Source organism: Dipodomys spectabilis, unplaced genomic scaffold (assembly GCF_019054845.1).
Source record: "Dipodomys spectabilis isolate Male_0828 unplaced genomic scaffold, ASM1905484v1 ptg000392l, whole genome shotgun sequence".
Lineage (NCBI taxonomy): Eukaryota > Metazoa > Chordata > Mammalia > Rodentia > Heteromyidae > Dipodomys > Dipodomys spectabilis.
The window spans coordinates 64,869-84,109 of NW_024871069.1; the positions used below are offsets into that span (position 1 = coordinate 64,869).

At 61.5% G+C, this 19,241-nt stretch overlaps 1 protein-coding gene across 1 annotated transcript in view; it reads left to right on the forward strand.

Annotated features, from left to right (window-relative positions):
- Positions 1-19,241, forward strand: part of LOC122096818 (cadherin EGF LAG seven-pass G-type receptor 1-like) — a 73,571-nt gene that overhangs the window by 50,956 nt on the left and 3,374 nt on the right. Inside the window, exons 20-29 of the mRNA XM_042667342.1 lie at positions 367-510; positions 3,784-3,967; positions 4,564-4,731; positions 6,705-6,831; positions 9,212-9,412; positions 16,125-16,299; positions 16,960-17,072; positions 17,318-17,397; positions 18,422-18,548; positions 19,038-19,163. Coding sequence (XP_042523276.1) covers positions 367-510; positions 3,784-3,967; positions 4,564-4,731; positions 6,705-6,831; positions 9,212-9,412; positions 16,125-16,299; positions 16,960-17,072; positions 17,318-17,397; positions 18,422-18,548; positions 19,038-19,163 — 1,445 coding nt within the window. The remainder of the gene's footprint in view (positions 1-366; positions 511-3,783; positions 3,968-4,563; positions 4,732-6,704; positions 6,832-9,211; positions 9,413-16,124; positions 16,300-16,959; positions 17,073-17,317; positions 17,398-18,421; positions 18,549-19,037; positions 19,164-19,241) is intronic.

The following is a 19,241-nucleotide window of genomic DNA, read 5'->3' on the forward strand; positions in this document are numbered from 1 at the left end:
CTCCACCCTGGGCCCCACTCCACAGGAGGAGCCTTCCTCCACCCTGGGGCCCACTCCACAGGAGGGCCCTTCCTCCTCCCTGGGCCCCACTCCACAGCCGTGGCCTTCCTCCTGGCAGGGCTAGGCCCCTGGCATCCATGATGCCAACCCACAGAGTCCTTGTGTTTGCTGGCCAGCCAAGAAGCGAGGCCCTAGAAAGCCTGGGCAAAAGGGGTGGAGGCTTGGCTCAAATGTAAGAGCCAGTGCCTAGCCAGTCAAGGATCTGAGTTCAGATTCCAGTCCTGAGAAGAGCTGGCTGCTCAGCGTGGCAGCCATCGAGTGACTTTGGGAGCTCCACGTCGCGCGTGACTGACCACTGTCCCCCAGTTCTTGCAGTCGACGTCTTTGACAAGTTCAACTTCACGGGTGCCCGCGTGCCGCGGTTCGAGGCCGTTCAGGACGAGCTCCCGAGAGGCTTGGAGTCCTTCGCGTCCTTCCCAGCGGACATCTTCAAGCCACCGGAGAGAAAAGGTGAAGCTGCCTCCAACCCCCGCCCCCCCCGCAGCCCTCCCCCCCGCCCACAACCCTCCCCCCGCCTGCAACCCTCCCCCGACAGCCCTCCCCCCACCTGCAGCCCTCTCCCCACCCGCAGCCCTCCCCCCATAGTCCTCCCCCCCACCTGCAGCCCTCCCCCCCACCTGCAGCCCTCCCCCCCCGCCCACAACCCTCCCCCAACAGCCCTCCCCCCACCCGCAGCCCCCCCTGCCCGCAGCCCTCCCCCCTGCCTGCAGCCCTCCCCCGACAGCCCTCTCCCCACCCCCCACAGCCCTCCCCCCCAACCGCAACCCTCCCCCCACCCACAACCCTCCCCCGACAGCCCTCCCCCAACCCGCAGCCCTCCCCCGACAGCCCTCCCCCCTGCCTGCAGCCCTCCCCCCAACAGCCCTCCTCCCACCTGCAGCCCTCCCCCCGACAGCCCTCCCCCCACCCGCAGCCCTCCCCCCACCCGCAGCCCTCCCCCGCACCTGCAGCCCTCCCCCCGACAGCCCTCCCCTCGCCCGCAGCCCACCCCCCGACAGCCCTCCCCCCACCCGCAGCCCTCCCCCCACCCGCAGCCCTCCCCCCCACCCGCAGCCCCCCCACCCGCAACCCTCCCCCCCACCCGCAGCCCTCCCCCCCACCCGCAGCCCTCCCCCCCACCCGCAACCCTCCCCCCCACCCGCAGCCCTCCCCCCCACCCGCAGCCCCCCCCACCCGCAACCCTCCCCCCCACCCGCAGCCCTCCCCCCCACCCACAACCCTCCCCCCCACCCGCAGCCCTCCCCCCCACCCGCAGCCCCCCCCACCCGCAACCCTCTCCCCCACCCGCAGCCCTCCCCCCCACCCGCAGCCCCCCCTGCCTGCAGCCCTCCCCGGAGGTGGTGTGCAGAGCCGTCCAGACAGTGTTCTGAGCAGAGCGAGTTGTGGTGGGTAGGTGTTCATGGCCTGCTCACCAGACCGCCAGAGGCAGAGCCAGAGCCGGCGTGGTGCCCAGGTCTTCTGGAAGGCCTGTTTCCGCCCTGCGCATTTTCCTCAGTGAAGTCTATGTACACATTTGTTCATAGCAACCCATAGAAGTGACTGGGGGGGTGTTTATGGGTGTGTTCCCATGTGTGTGCATCTTAGAAAAAGACTGCTTATATATGCTCATGGTGAGTGTGTGAGTGTTCCTCTTGTGCATGGATAAATGCATGGAACTCATGCATGTGTATATGTATGTGTATTTTGTTCATAAGCACACATGTATTTTATTTATTTTATTTTTTTTGCTGGTCGTGGGGCCTGAACTCTGGGCCTGGGCGCTGTCCCTCAGCTCTTCAGCTCAAAGCTAGTGCTCTACCACTTGAGCCACAGCGCCACTTCCGGCTTTTTCTGCTTATGTGGTGCTGAGGAATCGAACCTAGGGCCTCATGCATGCGAGGCAAGCGCTCTACCACTAAGCCACCTTCGCAGCCCCCACATGTATTTTATGCTTGACTATTTGTGTGTCTTGTATAGGTGCACAGGGAGGCATGTGTATACAATGTCTTCACTGATATATATATTTCATGTGTAGAAATGCATGAGTACATTTTCTACATGCCTATGTACAAGTGTGCATCCGTACACTTGGTTTGCATATTCTGTGTGCAGGTATACATGTGTAATTCTCTGAGTGTGTATGCCTTGTGTGTTCAAGATGCACACATACATTCTTTACCTGTATATTTCATTTGTCTGAATATGCATGTGTATACTCTGTGCAAGTATGCACAGGTGTGTTATCTGAGTATATTTCGTGAGCACACACACGGTATGTGTGTGTGTATCTGTTTTCTACGTGTGCAGATGTTTCACATGGTCAAGCACGGGCATGTGTGTTCTGCACACGCACGAGCATGTGTTCCTGGGTGCACACTCGTCAGCCTGCGTGTGCACGTGTGTTCCGCACTGTGTCCCTAGCAGAGGGCCCTGTCCCTGTCATCCTGTCATGTCTGCTCTCCGGTGGCATCTGGCCATCCCTCTCTGGCCTGTGAGCCCCGGCCTGGGACCCAGGAGCTTGTTATTTTGTGGTAGTCACGTCCCTGCCCAGGGACAGCCCCCTGGTGGCCCCTTGGCCCTCAGGTGGTGCTCATTCAGTGTGATCAGTCTGCTGACACCGGAGCTGGCCTGCACGGTACCAGTGTCACCATTTGGTCAGATAATGGACAGATTTGCTGGCCGCGACAAACCATAGACCCTCCGCCCCCACCCGTCCTCCGCTCCCCAGCTTTGCGGCAGCAGCCCGGTGTGGGGACCAGGAAGGGGTGGGGACAGACATCACTGCCCGACACCGCAGCTGGGCGTCTTCACAGTTTCAGGGCCCCACAGACCTTGTTCTGTTTTCTCCTCAATCTGCGCTCTGTGACTACACGGGATCCTAACTCCCCTGCCTGGCAGACACGGAGCTGCTCTGGTTTTGTTTTGGTTGGGTTGTGTTTGCTGTTGCTTGTGTTTTCATTTTTGGCGATCCTGGGATTTGAGCTCAGGGCCCCAGGCAGGAGCAGTGCCTCTGAGCCATGCCTCAGCGCCTCCCCTCCCCTTTTATGGCACTCATCAACTTTGAGCAGGTCTCATTTCCTTCCTGAGGTGTGCCTGGCTGGCAGCCTGTCTATCTGAGGTTTCCTGGTGTAGCTGGGACTACAGGTATGCGTGACTGTCCCCAGCACTTGGTTAGAAAGGGTCTCATAAAGTTTTTCTGCCTGGGCTGGGCTGCCTTTGAACTGCTAAAACCCAGTTTTAGCTTTCTAAGTAGCTGGGATCACAGGCATGTACTTCTATGAATCTTATCTCTGAGAACTCCACTCTTCTAGAGTCTTCCTAGAAGAGAAGTTGTAGTATTTGTCATTGTGTCACTCAATGTAGTCTCCTTAAGGTTAATTCATGTTGTAGCAGGTATCAAAATTCCCTTCCTTTTTAGGGTTGCATACTAACCCACTGTGTGGAATGGTTTTTCCGCATTATTTGTCTTTTCACTGTGAGTGGATCTTGGGTGGCTTCCCTTCTTCGGCTTCTGTGAGTTAGCTGTGAATGTGGGTATGAAAATATCTGCTCAAGGCCCTTTTGTGCACACGGCCCCCTGGGAGGGGCCGGATCCCGTGGCGTCCGTGTGGTGCTCTGAGGAGCGACCATGCCGCGTTGCCTGGGACCTCTGCTGGGTTTCAGAGGTGGTGGCTGAGCTGAAGGCAGCGTGGTGCGGGTGCAGAGCCTCCAGCGCGGCCCTCATGCCCCGCGCTCCCGTTGCAGAGGGCCCCGGGGTGAGGGCAGCCATCCAGAGAGCCGTCCCGACAGCCCGCCCAGAGCCCGGGCCCAGCAGGCGCAGGAGGCACCCGGAGGACCCTGGCCAGTTTGCTGTCGCTCTGGTCATTGTTTACCGGACACTGGGCCAGCTCCTGCCTGAACGCTACGACCCGGACCGTCGCAGCCTTCGGTGAGGCCCGGGAAGGGGACCCAGGGACAGCCGTGGCCCCCGGGCACGAGACTTCCACAGTCAAATCCCCCCAGCACGCCCTTCCCCGTGACCTCTCGCGTGGCCTGGGCCGGGGGGGACCCGTGGCGTGGCGGGATCCGGCGCTCTGCCTAGACATTGCGCCTTGTCTTCTGAGCTCGCCAGGTGCCACTCCCTGTGTGTGCCCCCCTCCTGTCTGAGGAGCCCTGCCCTGTCCCTGCGCCCCACCCAGGGGGTCGTAGGTGGCACTTGTGGGTGGCCCCGCCCACTGCTGGCCCCGCCCACTGCTGGCCCCGCCGCAGGGCCCCTCGGCTGGTGCGCGGGACGGAGCCCCCGCCCAGGCTCTACCTTGCACACCCGTGGCCGTGGCCACGTCTCATCGCCCCGCGTGGGCCTTCTCCTGGTTGAAACATTTCTGGAGGCCCCGTCGGCCCAGAGGGGACCGTCTCTGTGCCCTCAGGCCCGGCTGGGCCCCGTGTCCGTGGCCGCGCCTCGGTGGTTCTGGCCCTCAGGACGGTCACAGCCAGGTTTTAAGCAAGCACCTCTAACGTGCCCGCGCCGTGGCCTGTCTCCCGCAGCCTTCCCAGCCGGCCCACCATCAACACGGCCGTGGTGAGCACCCTGCTGTACAGCGAGGGCCCCCCGCCCCCCGCGCCCCAGCCCGGGCCCGTGCTGGTGGACTTCGCCCTGCTGGAGACGGAGGAGCGGACCAAGCCCGTCTGTGTGTTCTGGAACCATTCCCTTGAGTGAGTGGCACCTCGCGGGGAGGGAGCGCCTCCCAGGGGCCCCGCGGGGTCCCCAAGGCCGCCGCAGAGGCTCCCGGGAGGGCCGGCTCTGCTGCCCAGTTCTCCTCTCCTAGCCTCTTGGTACAAAGGCCTCCTTCCCCTTCTCCTTTTCCTCCTCCTCCTCTTCTCTTCCTCCTCTAGAAGTGGAGAGTCCAGAGACACACGTGTATAGACATGTGCACACAGGCTCGCGCATGCACACACACAAAGACATGCCAGCATTGACGTGTAGATATTCACACGCATGCATGAAGACACAGTTGTACACAGTGATGCATGCACACACACAGACATGGAGCTGTGCACACATGCACGCACACACACGCACACGCACGCACACGCACGCGCACGCACGCACACACACGCACACGCGCACACGCACACACGCACACACACGTGCACACACACACGCACACACACACACGCACACACACGCACACACACAGCACACACACGCACACGCACACACACACGCGCACACACACACACGCACACCACACACACCACACACACACACGCACGCACACACGCACACGCACACGCACACACGCGCACACACACACACACGCACACACACACACGCACACACACACGCACGCACACGCACGCACACACACACGCACACACACACGCACACACACACGCACACACACACGCACACGGGCAGCAGTGGGGCCCCTGGCCTCAGCCGCATCGCCAGCCGTGCAGGCCGCCCCTGCCCAGCGGGGGTGGGAAGGCGGCCAGAGGCCGTGCGTGTGCGTGGAGGAGTTGTGGGTGAGCCGCGGTGTCACCCCTGGCTGTCCTGTGTCTGCTGTGTCTCCTGTCCCCACGCAGGGGAATCCGCGGGGGGCCTGGGCTGCGGGGGGCCTGGGCCGCGGGGGGCCCGGGCCGCGGTGGGCCTGGGCCGCGGTGGGCCTGGGCCGCGGGCGTGGCTCAGTGTCGGGGGTCACGTTTGGCCCAGGGCAGGGCAGACACCTCCCTGGGCCCCAGGTGCCTCCCATATCCAAGGCTTGTCTGGATCCACAGGTAGAAATTTCTACACCATGGACCACGGACCACACCTCTGCTTCTCTCAAAGGGGAGCAGAGCCACCGTGCGTGGGGGCCGAGTGAGCAGGCTCACGCCGGGGCACGCGCCCCACCACCGCGTCTGACAGAGCAGACTGCGGGGCTCAAAGGAGCGATACAGGGCCTCCTTTCCCAGGGAGGGCGGGGCCCGGCCGGCGTCTGGCGGCCGTCTGGCTGTGGTCACTTGTTTGAATCCTAGCAATTAGCTCTGGCTTGAGTGACCTGCCCCTGGCTTTGTGTTGCTCCTCTTATCCCCCAGATCTGAATGCTCTGGGCAGCACTTCCCATTTTACAGATTAGTAAACTGAGGATCAGAGTGGTTGTACAATGGTTTCCCAGAGTTGGGTGGGGCAGGGCCCTTGTAACCGCTGGTTACCACAGGGCGGGAAGGGGGGAGCAGGCGGAATAATTGGGCCCTGGCTTTGAGGCGTCTTCTGTAATCATTGTGCAACCTGGAGATGAAAGAGAGTCGTAAGAGGAGGTTTTGTTTCCGAGCTCAGGGGAACCGGGGCAGCCGCAGAACAAAGCTATTGTCTCAGCCACGGCCAAGCCCACGGGGCCAGAGGCTGGGGACACGGCCCTTCAGGCTTCCCTGCTATTGGCGGTGGAGACCCGGGGGAGCCCTGAGCAGCGTGGAGGGCTGGGAGCCCTCGCAGGGTCCCGGGCAGCCGCTGCGTCCAGGGCGGTGGAGGGGAGGGGTACACATGGGGTGCTGCCGGGGTGAGGTCCACGCGAGGAAGTGTTCTCTGTATTTTCACTTCCCTTCCAGTCTGGCCCGGCGAGAGGCCCCGGGGCCCGGGCCGGGCAGAGGCTGCGCCCGCCCCTGTGGACGCCAGCATCTTCTCACCCCGTGTCTCCCCTCCTCAGCGTCGGCGGGACCGGAGGCTGGTCGGCCAAGGGCTGTGAGCTCCTGTCCCGGAACCGGACGCACGTCACCTGTCGGTGCAGCCACATGGCCAGCTACGCGGTGCTCATGGACATCTCCAGGCGCGAGGTGGGTCCCGCCCCGGCCTCCTGCCCAAGGCCGCGTCCACCCCCAGCTGCCTGCTCCGCACGCGTCACTCACTAAAAGCCGGGCTCGAGAAATGGGTGAGGACGCCTGTGCCAAACCCCAGGAAAGGTGTTCTCAGCAGCAGTGGCGATCACCCCTGTAATCTTAGCTCCCAGGATATGAGGAAGGTGGTTCAAAGCCAGCCCAAGCTTATCTCTAACCACCAAAAAAGCCACACGCGGAGGTGGCACAAGTGGTCGAGCGCCAACCTTGAACACAAAAGCGAGAGTGCAAGGCCCTGAGTTTAAGCCCCAACGCTGGCCCACAAAGGAGGGAACTCGGGGACCCCACATTGTAGATGAAGATCATGCAGTAGACCCCATCCCCAGACCATGCCTCCTGCACGCCCGGAAATGTGAGGAAACAGACACAGAACACGGAGGGCGTCTCCCGGCCACGCTCGCCCAGGACAGGAGCCAGGGCCCCAGCCACGCCGTGGACAGTGTGGCTTGTGAAGCCCAGGGCTGTGAAGGATCAGGGGTCCCGGGGCTTGGTGGGCCTGACTCCACTCACCTGGTGGAGGTAGAAAGTGGGTGCGGCCAGAGGCCTGCATGCCAGTGCCCATCCCTCCCAGGTGGGATGTGGCCTGGGGCAGCCCTGGAGCCTGCCAGGGCCTCCTGGTGTCGGGGGCCTGGCTTCCACTCCCGCAGGATTGCCTTTCAGAGAGGTACGGCTGAAGCCGCAGCAGCCACCAGACCCCACGCCTTGCTCTCAGGAAGGGCGATACTTGTAGGCCGCCGGTCCCGGGGCCTGGCCTAGAGGGTCTTTGTGGGTGGTGTTTTTTGTTTAGATTGGGAGAGAGTTGGTCCCTCCTGGCAGGAAGCTAGGCAGTGCTGGGAGCAGATACGCACCCTGGGAAAGCCAAGGTTTAGGCTACTCAGGAGGCTGAGACCTGAGGATCGCAGCCCAAAGTCAGAGCAGGCAGACCCATCCAAGAGTCACTTCTATTAGCCAGCAAAAAGCCAGAAGCGGAGCTGTGGCTCAAGTGGTAGAGTACCATCCTTGAGTGGAAAAGCCAAGTGAAACCATAAGGCCCAAAGTTCAATCCCCAGGACCAGCACCAAAACAAACAAAAATGGAAGCAGAGTATGAGACGGAGGTACCCAGGCCTGCGAAGCTGAGAGGCGTGGGGCCTGCGGCAGACTCCCAGTCCAGCCGGCCTCGGCGTGAGCTCAGGCCCCCGGACCAGCCCAGCCTTGGCCTCGCAGGACCCCTGGGCAGCCCACGGCTCACAAGTGCATCGCAGGCAGCACCTTCTGGGAGGTTCTGGAGCCTCTGGCGGTGCCTGAATGTGGGGACACTGGGTTCTGGTTGAAGTCGCACGTGCAGAGGCACAGGAGCCAGGGCAGGGCACTTGGAAAAGGCGGAGGCCTCACGCCGGCGCCACACGCCGGCAATCCAAGACTGGTTTGTTGTTCTTAAAAACAGAAAGGAGGTATGGGATCTGGAAGTTTGTTTACTTGTTTTCCTGCTGGTTCTGGGGCTTGAGCTTGGAGCGTGGGCACTGTCCCTTAGCTTTTTTTGTTCAAGGCTGGCACTCTACCATTTGAGTCACACCTCCACTTCAGGCTTTTTGGTAGCTAATTGGAGATAAAAGCCTCATGGACTTTTCCTGCTGGGGCTGGCTTTGAACTGTGATCCTCAGCTCTCAGCCCCAGAGCCCCTGAGTAGCTGGGATCACAGGCGTGAGCCACTGGTGGCTGGCTTTGAACTGTGATCCTCAGCTCCCAGCCCCAGAGCCCCTGAGTAGCTGGGATCACAGGCGTGAGCCACTGGTGGCTGGCTTTGAACTGTGATCCTCAGCTCTCAGCCCCAGAGCCCCTGAGTAGCAGGGATGACAGGCGTGAGCCACTGGTGGCTGGCTTTGAACTGTGATCCTCAGCTCCCAGCCCCAGAGCCCCTGAGTAGCTGGGATGACAGGCGTGAGCCACTGGTGGCTGGCTTTGAACTGTGATCCTCAGCTCCCAGCCCCAGAGCCCCTGAGTAGCTGGGATTACAGGCGTGAGCCACTGGTAGCTGGCTCTTATTTTCTTATTGTGGCAAAATAGCAGATTGAAGGCGCCACTTGCGCAGGGTTAGTGGCGTTCTGCGCTGGTCCACCCCCACCACGGCCTGGCCCTCGCTGCCTCCCCCAGCCGAGCTCCTTCACACGCCCCACCGTGCGTCGGTTGTGGGACTCATACCACCCCAAGTCACATCCTCGACACTGCGCTTTCTACCAACCCGATCACCTAAGACCCAATTGCTTATTTTGTCTCTTGTGCAAAAGCTGGGTCTGAGCCAGGCCCTTCCTTGCCCCTGCCTTTAACCACCCTGCCCACAGCACGGGGAGGTCCTGCCTCTGAAGATCGCCACCTACACGGCCGTATCCGTGTCGCTGGCAGCCCTGCTGGTGACCTTCGTCCTGCTGACCCTGGCCCGCACGCTGCGCTCCAACCTGCACAGCATCCACAAGAACCTCACGGGGGCGCTCTTCTCCTCCCAGCTGGTCTTCGTGGTTGGCATCAACCGCACAGAGAACCCGGTGAGGCCTGGGCTCCCCTCCCGCCCAACCCCAGGGATCTCCCACGCTGCCACATGCCGTGTCCTCTGGGTGTCCTGGGAGGCTGGCACTTTGGGAGGGTCTGAGAAGCTGCTGCCCCTGCTCCCACAGCTGGACCCAGAGGGGTCCCCACGGCAGCCGGGGTTCTGGGACCCACACTGGCTTTGTGCCCCAGGGGCCTTGGCTTCAGTGGGACCATGGGAGCCACAGCAGGAGGGCCAAGGGCTCCATGTGCACAGAGACCCACCCGTGGCAATTACAGTCATGGCCAGGCACGAGGGGCTCACGCCTGTAAACTTAGCTACTCAGGAAGCTGAGATCCAAGGATCACGGTTCAAAGCCAGCCTAGGCAGGAAAGTCTGTAAGACTCTTCAATAAATACTCATAAAAAGCCAAAAGTGGTGCTGTGGCTCAAGTAGGGGAGTGCTGACCTTGAGCAAAAGCAGCTCAAGGACAGCGCCCAGGCCCAGAGTTCAAGCCCCAGGACCAGCACCAAAAAAAAAAAAAAAGGAAGGAAGGAAAAGAAAAGAAATCAGTCGTTTGGCAGATCCTAGGCTGTGTGCTGTGCTCAGGCTTCCGGGGTAGAAGGCGTCAGCCACGTGCACTGTAAGTGAGCAGTCATGGTACTGCCCCCCCCCCCCCGCCTCTGCCCTCTCCGTGTCCCGGGACAGCCCTGCACCTCCCCAGAGGGGCGGCACAAAGCCTCGAACACGCCACCACGTCATGGCGCCAGCAGGTGCTTTCTGGGCGTAAGCAGGGACAGAGAAGAAAAAGAAGCTGGCAGAAGAGTAAACAAGCAGGCCGGGAGGCGACGGGAGAGGAAAGATGGGGTGGCGGCTTGGTGCGGGTGAGGGCAGGCGCCGTGTGCGCTTGTGGGGTGCTGTGTGCGACCTTTGAGTGCCCGGGGTCACGGAGCCCGGTGCGGTGGGCAGCTCGGGGTCGGGCGCACACGTGCAGCTGGTGGGTGTGTGGATGGACAGTAACCAGGCGTCCTTTTCAAGGCCGTCGATTCCTCGTGGGGCCTCTGAGCCCTCCGACGGCCCCGCCCTGGGGGGTCACACACAGCACTGACACAGCGGGCACCAGCGCCCGCCTCACCCGCCCGCCAGCCTTGGGGCTCTGGTGAATTGTGTCCACCCAAACAGTGTAGGAGCGCCGAGCGCTCCGCCCAGGCTTCCATCCTGCCTGAGCCTCCCAGTCAGATCCCCAGACAACCCAGCTGATGCGGGGAGTGTAGCGACCGAGACTACCTAGGCGAAGATCATACGGCCACACTGGGGTCTGGGTGGCCACTGGCCTGAAGCTGTTGGAGGAGCTGCGTGAGGAGGAGGAGGAGCTGTGTGGGGAGGAGCAGCTGAGTGAGGAGGAGGAGCTGTGTGAGGAGGAGGAGGAGGAGGAGGAGCTGTGTGGGGAGGAGGAGCTGTGTGAGGAGGAGGAGGAGGAGGAGGAGCTGCGTGAGGAGGAGGAGCAGCTGTGTGGGGAGGAGGAGCAGCTGTGTGGGGAGGAGGAGCTGCGTGAGGAGGAGGAACTGCGTGAGGAAGAGGAGGAGCTGTGTGAGGAGGAGGAGGAGGAGAGGAGCTGCATGAGGAGGAGATTGGAGCTGAGGCAGGACAGCCAAGGAGCTTTTAGGGACTTAATAAAATGAAGGCAGGAGGGTCCTATAGGAGATACTAGTTCTTTTCAGAAACTCAAAGTAAATTTCTAAGAATGGCGATAGGAAACAGTGGAAATATCACTCGGAATTTGGGGTGTGGTAAGAGCAGAACTTCAGGGTGACTTATGGTCTGGCAGTTGAAGGTAAGGGCAAGCGTGGTGGTTGATGATTGAAAGGGAAGGAGGGGAACCCGTGGGCCGAGCCTAGGAGTTTCAGGGGAAAAAACCAAAAGGACGCAGAGGAAGAAGAAAGGAGAGAGAAATCAACCAAATGGAGAGGAAACATAACCAGCATGGTAGATCAAGGATAGATCCCAGCTGGGCAAGAGTCCCAGCTACTTGGAAGCAGAGGCAGGCGGCTCTCGAGTTTGAGGTCAGCCTGGGCAGCGCTAGCGAGAGGAGCATAAAAACAAGTTGCAGGGGCTGGGGGCGTGGTTCAGATGGTAGAGCCTCCGCCTAGCAGGCGCAGGCCTAGGGCTAATGCCGGGCCACAGAAAAGGAAGGGAAAGGAAGCAAGGCAGGGAGGAAGGAAGAAAAACATCTCTAGTAGGTCCATCAAAGGAAAACGAAACGTAAAGCCATCTGTCACGGATGCCACGACTGCTGTAAATGGCCAGGCACTGGTGATTTACACCTGTCATCACAGCTACTCAGGATGCCAAGCTCTGAGGATCGCGGTTCAAAGCCAGCCTAGGCAGGAAAGTCTGTGAGACGCTTACCTTCTGTTAACCACCAAAAAGTTGGAAACAGAGCTGTGACCGAGGTGGTAGAGTGCCAGTCCTGAGCAAGGTCCTGACACAAGGTCCCCAGCCCAAAGTCCAGCACTGCGCCCAAAGAAAAAGAAAAACAGGAGAACTTCCTACATCTGGTCATGGTTAGGAGGAAAGGGAACCCCCTGACTGAATGGACCTAGTAGAGGGCTCTTCAGTGTGTGCAGTAGTATGGGTAGCAGGTGGCATCTGCAGGGCTGCGTGCCCCACGGCCAGGGGCCCTGGCCAGGGCAGGAGGGGCGGTGAAGAGTGCGAGGCTGTGGGTTATTAGATCGCACCGGTGCTTCTCCACCTCCAACAATCTCCGGGCACGTGGTGAGGAGGGAGGGAGGGAGCTCACCTGTGAACACTCAGCAGGTGACCCTGGGCGTCCTGGCCAGGTGTGTCTGCGTGTGGCTACCGCAGCCTGTGGAGGCACAGGGCAGGGGGAGGGCAGGGCAGGGGGAGGGGAGGGCAGGGGGAGGGGGAGGGCAAGGGGAGGGGAGAGCAAGGCAGGGGAGGGGAGAGAAGAGGAGGGGAGGGCAGGGCAGGGGGAGGGCAAGGGGAGGGGAGGGGAGGGCAGGGCAGGGGAGGGGAGGCGCAGCCCGGCAGGTCAGGCTGTGGGAAGGAGAGCTGCCGCTGGCTGCCACAGGGGCCCTGGGGGGAGTCCAGAGGGAAAGGAAGCTGGAGGACTCAGGACAGGCTGGTTGTGGCCCCAGGAGGTCCCAGAGGAGCGGGTGGCACCGCCAGGCGCCCAGGACAGTGACAGCAGCGACATTTGTGATGATAGGCGGATGGCTGAAAGTGCTTTTCTGTATTTACTCAGAACACGAGGCCCCGGGGCACTGACTGCGGATTCGCGGGAGGGCGGCCAGGGCGCTGTGTGCCCCCAGAGCTGGGGGCAAAGCGCGGCTTCTCAGGGGAGAGAGCCCCGGCTCAGATGTTCAACCCCCACAGGGGCTAGCGCTGAGACCCGCCTGTGCCACCACCGCTGCCCGCCAGGCAAGCTAGCGCACGCTCCTGTTACGCAGTGACTCCAAAAGGCCAAGGTCACCCGACCATCGAGCCCCTGCCTCGCACGGGGCCACATCTTGTCTGGGGCAGGGATCCGTCTTCGAGAGCTGTCATGCTATGCTTGCTCCTGCTACCCCCCGCCCCGCGCCCCGTCCCTACGGGGTTCCAGGACCCCACGGATGCCGAAGTAGAGGAGGTTCTAGTCTGTGAAGTAGGACTTCCCGCATCGCAATCTCGGTTGTACCCACTGTGGCACTGTAGATCCGTCCTGCAACCTCAGACCTGGCGCCGTAGTTGTTGCGCTGCTCCGTTCAGGGCACAAGAAAGGTCTGTATACATTCGCTACACGCACAGTTCTGTGCGTCCGACCTTTCCTATCCTGGGATATACAATCCTCAGATACAAGGACCAGGCGTGAAGCCTGCGGGAGACCCAGCGTCGTCACGTGCCGGCGGGGGAAGCTGTGCGGTCAGGGAGGGCCAGCGGATCCCTACGGCCAGGCGGGGCTGCGAGCTCTCTGGGGATCCAGGCTTCCAGACCTTTAGCCCTTCGTCAGGGGGCGCCATCTTCTGTTCACCTGCAGCATGGCGCCCTGCAGAAGCTTTTGCATGTGTATGTTCTAGAAAGAGGGAAGGTGGTTCAGTGGTACAGCGCTTGCCTTGCATGTCTGAGGCCCTGGGTTCGATTCCTCAGCACCACATAAGCAAAAAGAAAAAAGCCGGAAGTGGTGCTGTGGCTCAAGTGGTAGAGCGCTAGCCTTGAGCTGAAGAGCTGAGGGACAGCGCCCAGGCCCAGAGTTCAGGCCCCACGACCAGACCCCCCAAAAAAAAGAAAGAAAGAGGGAGGAGCCTGGGGGATGGTGGGTGGAGGCCAGAGCAGGGGCCAGCAAAGCAGCCAGGATGGTGTGTTCCCGTGGGCATGGTGGGTGAGGGAGGCCCAGAACCAAGGACGGAGGGGAGGAGGCGTTGGGTGGCGTGAAGGGCTGGGGAGTCGGGGTGAGAACTCAGAGTCTGGGGACACTGAAGCACAGACCTGGACCAAGAGTAGAATAAAAAAAGATGCAGGTGACCGGTGCCTGTGGGTATAGTCCGGGCTGCTCCTGAGACTAAGAGCCGAGAGCTGAGGGCCCCAGCTTGAAGCCGGGCTGGGCAGGAGAAGAGTCCATGAGACTCTTGTCACCAATGAACTAGCAAGAAATGGAAGTGTGGCTCAAGTAGTAGGGCGCCAGCCTTGAGCGATGAAGCTCAGTGCGTGCACGAGGCCCTGAGTTCGAGAGCCCCAAATACTGGCACAAAATTAACTTTGCCCAGGCAAAGTTGGTGAACTTGGTAGTTTCCCAGAAAAGCCATAGGAAGGCTTTGGGCCTATCAGGAGCAAGGACCAAATCTCCCAGGCTCCTCAGGTGAGGGTCTGGCCAGGGCTGGCCTGGGGAGCCCGTGCCAGCGCCTGCTCCCGGGGCCGGGGGTTCCCCCGCCCCCCTCGTGCATGGGGCTCTCTTAGGGGTGAGAGGCGCCTCGCAAGCCCTTCCCGCGTGCTCCTGCGTGGTGTGGACAGAGGAGAAGCAGCTCCCGGCCTGCCTGCCAGGAGGTCTCCCGGGGACGCCGGGAGGAGGTGTGCAGGGCCGGGCCGGGCACGGGCCCGGCTCCCAGTCCTGTCTCCGGAGAGGCTTTTCACCCCGCAGAGCCCGGCGGGCTGAGAGGATTGACGCGCCCTTGGCATTGTGTCTTTGCTCTGCATCTGGACAGTGTGGCTCCCTCGGTGCTGGGGTGTGCACACACCTCATCACCAGGGCCAGGCTTCTAGCACTTTCCTCTCCACCCCCAAACAGGAGTTCTGTGGGTTTGCTTTTTGCACTACTTAGAGCAGTACTCCAGCCAGCCTCCTCGCCCCCTTGGTTTCCCTAGAGCGGTGTGCGATCCGCTCAGGAAGCCAGGGGTGCGGGGGTGCGGGGGTGCAGGGGTGCGGGGGTGTGGGTGGCTTCCTTGGCCTGGATTCGCCCCCTGCAGTTGGTTTCCTGCACAGAGCCTAGGGCGGGTCCCAGCCGGAGCCTTCCCGCCTTCCTCCTCCGTCCTGAGGCATGCCAGATCTGCCACGCTGCGACTTCCAGGGTCTGTTTCTAGGGAGCTCCCGGCTGGCACCGGCTGACCTCACCGCCCACAGCCCTGTCACGAGGCCTCCAGCCTGTGCTGCTGACCTGTCCCCTGGGGTGCAATGACCTGGTGCTGGCCTGCATCCTGTTAGGAGAGGTTTCTATCACCTGCAGGTGTCTGCTAGGGGCCTCTCTAGGGGAGCCATGGCCTGATGCTACCAGAGGCCCTGTCACGCTTCTCTGGGCCACATCTGGGTTGCTTTTTTTCCTGGAATTTGAACTCAGGGCCTAGAGTTTGCCATGCAGGTGTTCTACCGCTTCAGGCATACCCCAGTTCGGGCTTGCTTTGGGTTTTTGTTGGTGGTGGTGGTGGTGGTGGTCATGGGGCTTGAACTCTGGGCCTGGGCGCTGTCCCTGTGCTCTTCAGCGCAAGGCGAGCGCTCTACCACTTGAGCCACAGCGCCACTTCTGGTTTTCTGAACAGTTTATTGGAGATAAGAGTCACACAGACTTTCCTGCCCGGGCTGGCTCTAAACCTCGATCCTCAGATCTCAGCCTCCTGCGTAGCTGGGATGACAGGCGTGAGCCCCGGCGCCCGGCTGCTTTGGTAATTTTTCAGGTGGACTTCATGTGTTTGCCTGCGCTCTTCTCACACAGCCGGGCTCACGGGCGCACGCCAGGACTCTGACGTGGGGCTCTCTAGCTGGCCACCCAGGCTGGCAGGAACTATGATCTGCTCTTCTCCCTCCCGAATCCTTGGGATTCCAGGCATGAGCCACTAGGCACCATTTCTACAGTGGTTTTTTAAACTCCTTTAAACTGCATGTCAATGTTTAAAAAATTGGAATCATCTCAGAACATCTGTATTTCGAACGTTTGAGGACGGACCGCTTCACCCCTGCTCAGCCCCGAGCGGCCCCCACTCCTGGTGGCAGTGGTCCGAATGTGGGCAGGGCCGCCGCGCCTCACGGCTGTCCACGCTCAAACCCGAGATGCTGAAATCACGCAGCGGGCCCCGGAAGCCCTCACGTTGCAGAGTGGCTTGATTTGTCGGCTCCTCGCACCCCCCCCCCCATCCGTTTCGCTTGCACATCCGCGTGGCTGCGGCGGGGCTCGCCCGCACCCTGCCCGCGTGCCCGGGCCTGTCCCCAGCCCCGCGGGCGCGTGCTGAGCCCCGGCCTCTCCGCAGTTCCTCTGCTCGGTCGTGGCCATCCTCCTGCACTACGTGTACATGAGCGCCTTCGCCTGGACGCTGGTGGAGCACCTGCACGTCTACCGCATGCTCACCGAGCTGCGCAACATTGACGCCGGGCCCATGAGGTTCTACCACGTGGTGGGCTGGGGCATCCCAGCCATTGTTACAGGTGAGCCGCGTGGAGCGGGCGCCGGCGGTGGGCACCCACACGCCAGGCTGGGACCCACCGCCCCGAGGGCGGGCAGGACGTGCTGGCCAGAGGGACAGCACGGCTCAGGGAGGGAGGAAGCAGCAGGAAGCACACCATCCTAACATTCAGATGAGGGTAGTGGCGGGGAGGGCATGGAGCAGCTGGTCGGGTGGGGAAGCCCAGGTCGGAGCCGCCAGGCACCGCTGAGCACCAAGCCCCCAAACCGTACCCTGCTGGTGGTGCGTGGCATGCCCTCTTCTCCTGGCTGGTCCTTGGGTGGCCAGCAGACAGCGGGATCTTGTCGGCCCCCACGTGCACCTGGCATGGCCGGTGTACACACACGTACGTGTGGTGGTGTACGTGTGCACGGGTCTAGATGCGTATATATGCACATGCGTGTATCGGCCCCCCGTCCCCCGGGCGACACCGCCCTGCTACGAGTCTCAGCCCTTCCCCCCTCACACCTGGGTCCCCGTGGCTCCCGGCCTCTGCAGGGCTGCCGGCAGGGCTGCCCCAGCTGCTCAGGGCTGCTCCCAGCTCTTGTCTCCGCGGTCCCGCGGCTGGCCTCGCGCCTCTCCTCCCCCCGTGGGTCGGTGGACTTCAGGCTCTGTGCTCCTCACTCTTCTCTGACATGTCCAGGACTGGCTGTTGGCCTGGACCCCCAGGGCTACGGGAACCCCGACTTCTGCTGGCTGTCCCTTCAGGACACCCTCATCTGGAGCCTGGCTGGGCCCATTGGAGCCATGATCCTCGTGAGTGCCGTTCTCGGGGTCACCAGTTCCTTGCGTGGGTCTGGGGGGCAGAAAGGAGTGACCTCAGACCATGGCTCCACTGGGAAAGGCAGTGCCAGCCATGGGGTGGCTGCGCCCGCAGGCTGGGGCCCAAGGCCTCTCGTCGGCCATCGCTCCTGAGACGCGGGGAAGACCCACTGACAGGCTGGTGAAGACTGGCTTGGCCAACAGGAAGAGTCAGCCACCAACTGTTGTTGTTTTTCCAGATCAATACAGTCATTTTCGTCTTGTCTGCAAAGGTTTCCTGCCAAAGAAAACACCATTACTATGAAAGAAAGGGGGTTGTGTAAGTTGGGGGCTGAACTTGACTACTGGGATAGGATTCATTGAGCTAAATGGCTGGATGGATGAGTGGATGGATGGATGTATACAAATGGATAGATGGATAGATGGGTAGGTGGATGTGTGGCTGGCTGGCTGGGTGGATGATAGATGGATGGATGGGTGGATGGGTGGATGTATACAAATGGATGGGTGGATCATGGGTAGGTGGATGTGTGGCTGGCTGGGTGGGTGGATGATGGGTGGATGGGTGGATGGGTGGGTAGATGATGGATGGATGGATGGGTGGATGTATACAAATGGATGGGTGGATCATGGGTAGGTGGATGTGTGGCTGGCTGGGTGGGTGGATGATGGATGGATGAATGGATGGGTGGATGGGTGGGTAGATGATGGATGGATGGATGGGTGGATGGGTGGATGTATACAAATGGATGGGTGGATCATGGGTAGGTGGCTGTGTGGCTGGCTGGGTGGGTGGATGATGGATGGATGGATGGATGGGTGGCTGGGTGGGTGGATGATGGATGGATGGATGGGTGGATGGGTGGATGTATACAAATGGATGGGTGGATCATGGGTAGGTGGCTGTGTGGCTGGCTGGGTGGGTGCGTGAGGGGATGAGTGGCCAGATGGCTGAATGGATTGATGGGCTGGTGGATAGGTGGAAGGGTGAGTGACTGGGTAAGTGGGTAAATGATGGATAGATGTATGAAGAGATGGATAGATGGTGGAGGGATGGGTAGATGATGGATGGATGGGTCGGTGGGTGGATGGGTGGCTGGCTGGCTGGATATAAATGGATGGATGGATGGGTGGGTGGATGGGTGGCTGGCTGGGTGGGTGGATGATGGAAAGATGGACAGGTGGATGTATGGATGGATGGGTGGATAGATGAGTAGATAGAGAGCTGTTGCGTGTGTGTGCTGAGGAGTCCATAAAGTGCCCCTGCCCAGCGGGCCAGGCTCCTCAGCGGCTCACTCGCCAGCCTGTGGACTCACCCCCCCCCCCCCCCCCCGCCCCTGCAGCTCCCTGCTGAGGACGGCCTTTGTCCTGCTGCTGCTCGTTAGCGCCACCTGGCTGCTGGGGCTGCTGGCCGTGAATGGCGACACGCTCACCTTCCACTGCCTCTTTGCGGCCTTCAGCTGCTTGCAGGTAGGTGTGGTGGGCGCATGCCGGGCCAGCACGAAGGCCGTCAGAGTCACTTGGAAGGACTAAGGGCTGCCAGGTAGTGATTTGGGACACAGTGTTGGGGACCACTGGTGGCCAAAGGCTGTGGACTAGTATGGGGACCTGTTGCCTCTAACATGTCTGCCTCCATCCTGCCCAGGTATCTCAGCTTTTTGTTTGTTTTTAAGCTGGAATTGGGGCTTGAACTGGGGGCCAGGGCACTACTCCCTACCTCCCCCCCCCAACCCCCCGAAGGTTAGCACTCTTATCATTTGAACCACACCTCCCTTCCAGTTTTTTTAGTGATTAAAGTCTTGCCATTAGAGATAAGAGTCTGCCTGGGCTGGCCTCACACGGTGACCCTCAAATCTGCCCCGGCGCCTCAGGGCCCAGCCTGGGAAGCAGCGCCCTCTGGAGGGGAGGCCGGGCGGAGGCAGCCGTTCCCAGCACTGAACTGCCGCCCGCTCCCTCCAGGGCCTCTTCGTCCTCCTGTTCCACTGCCTGTTCCACAGGGAGGTGCGGAGGCACCTGAGGGCCGCACTGGCTGGGAAGAAGCCGCACCTGGAGGACGTGTCCCCCACCAAGGCCACCCTGCTGACGGTAGGAGCTGCCTGGGGGGGGGGCGAGGGCCAGGGGCGCCGTCTGTGAGGGGACAGGGCCCGTGAGGCCCGGGCGAGG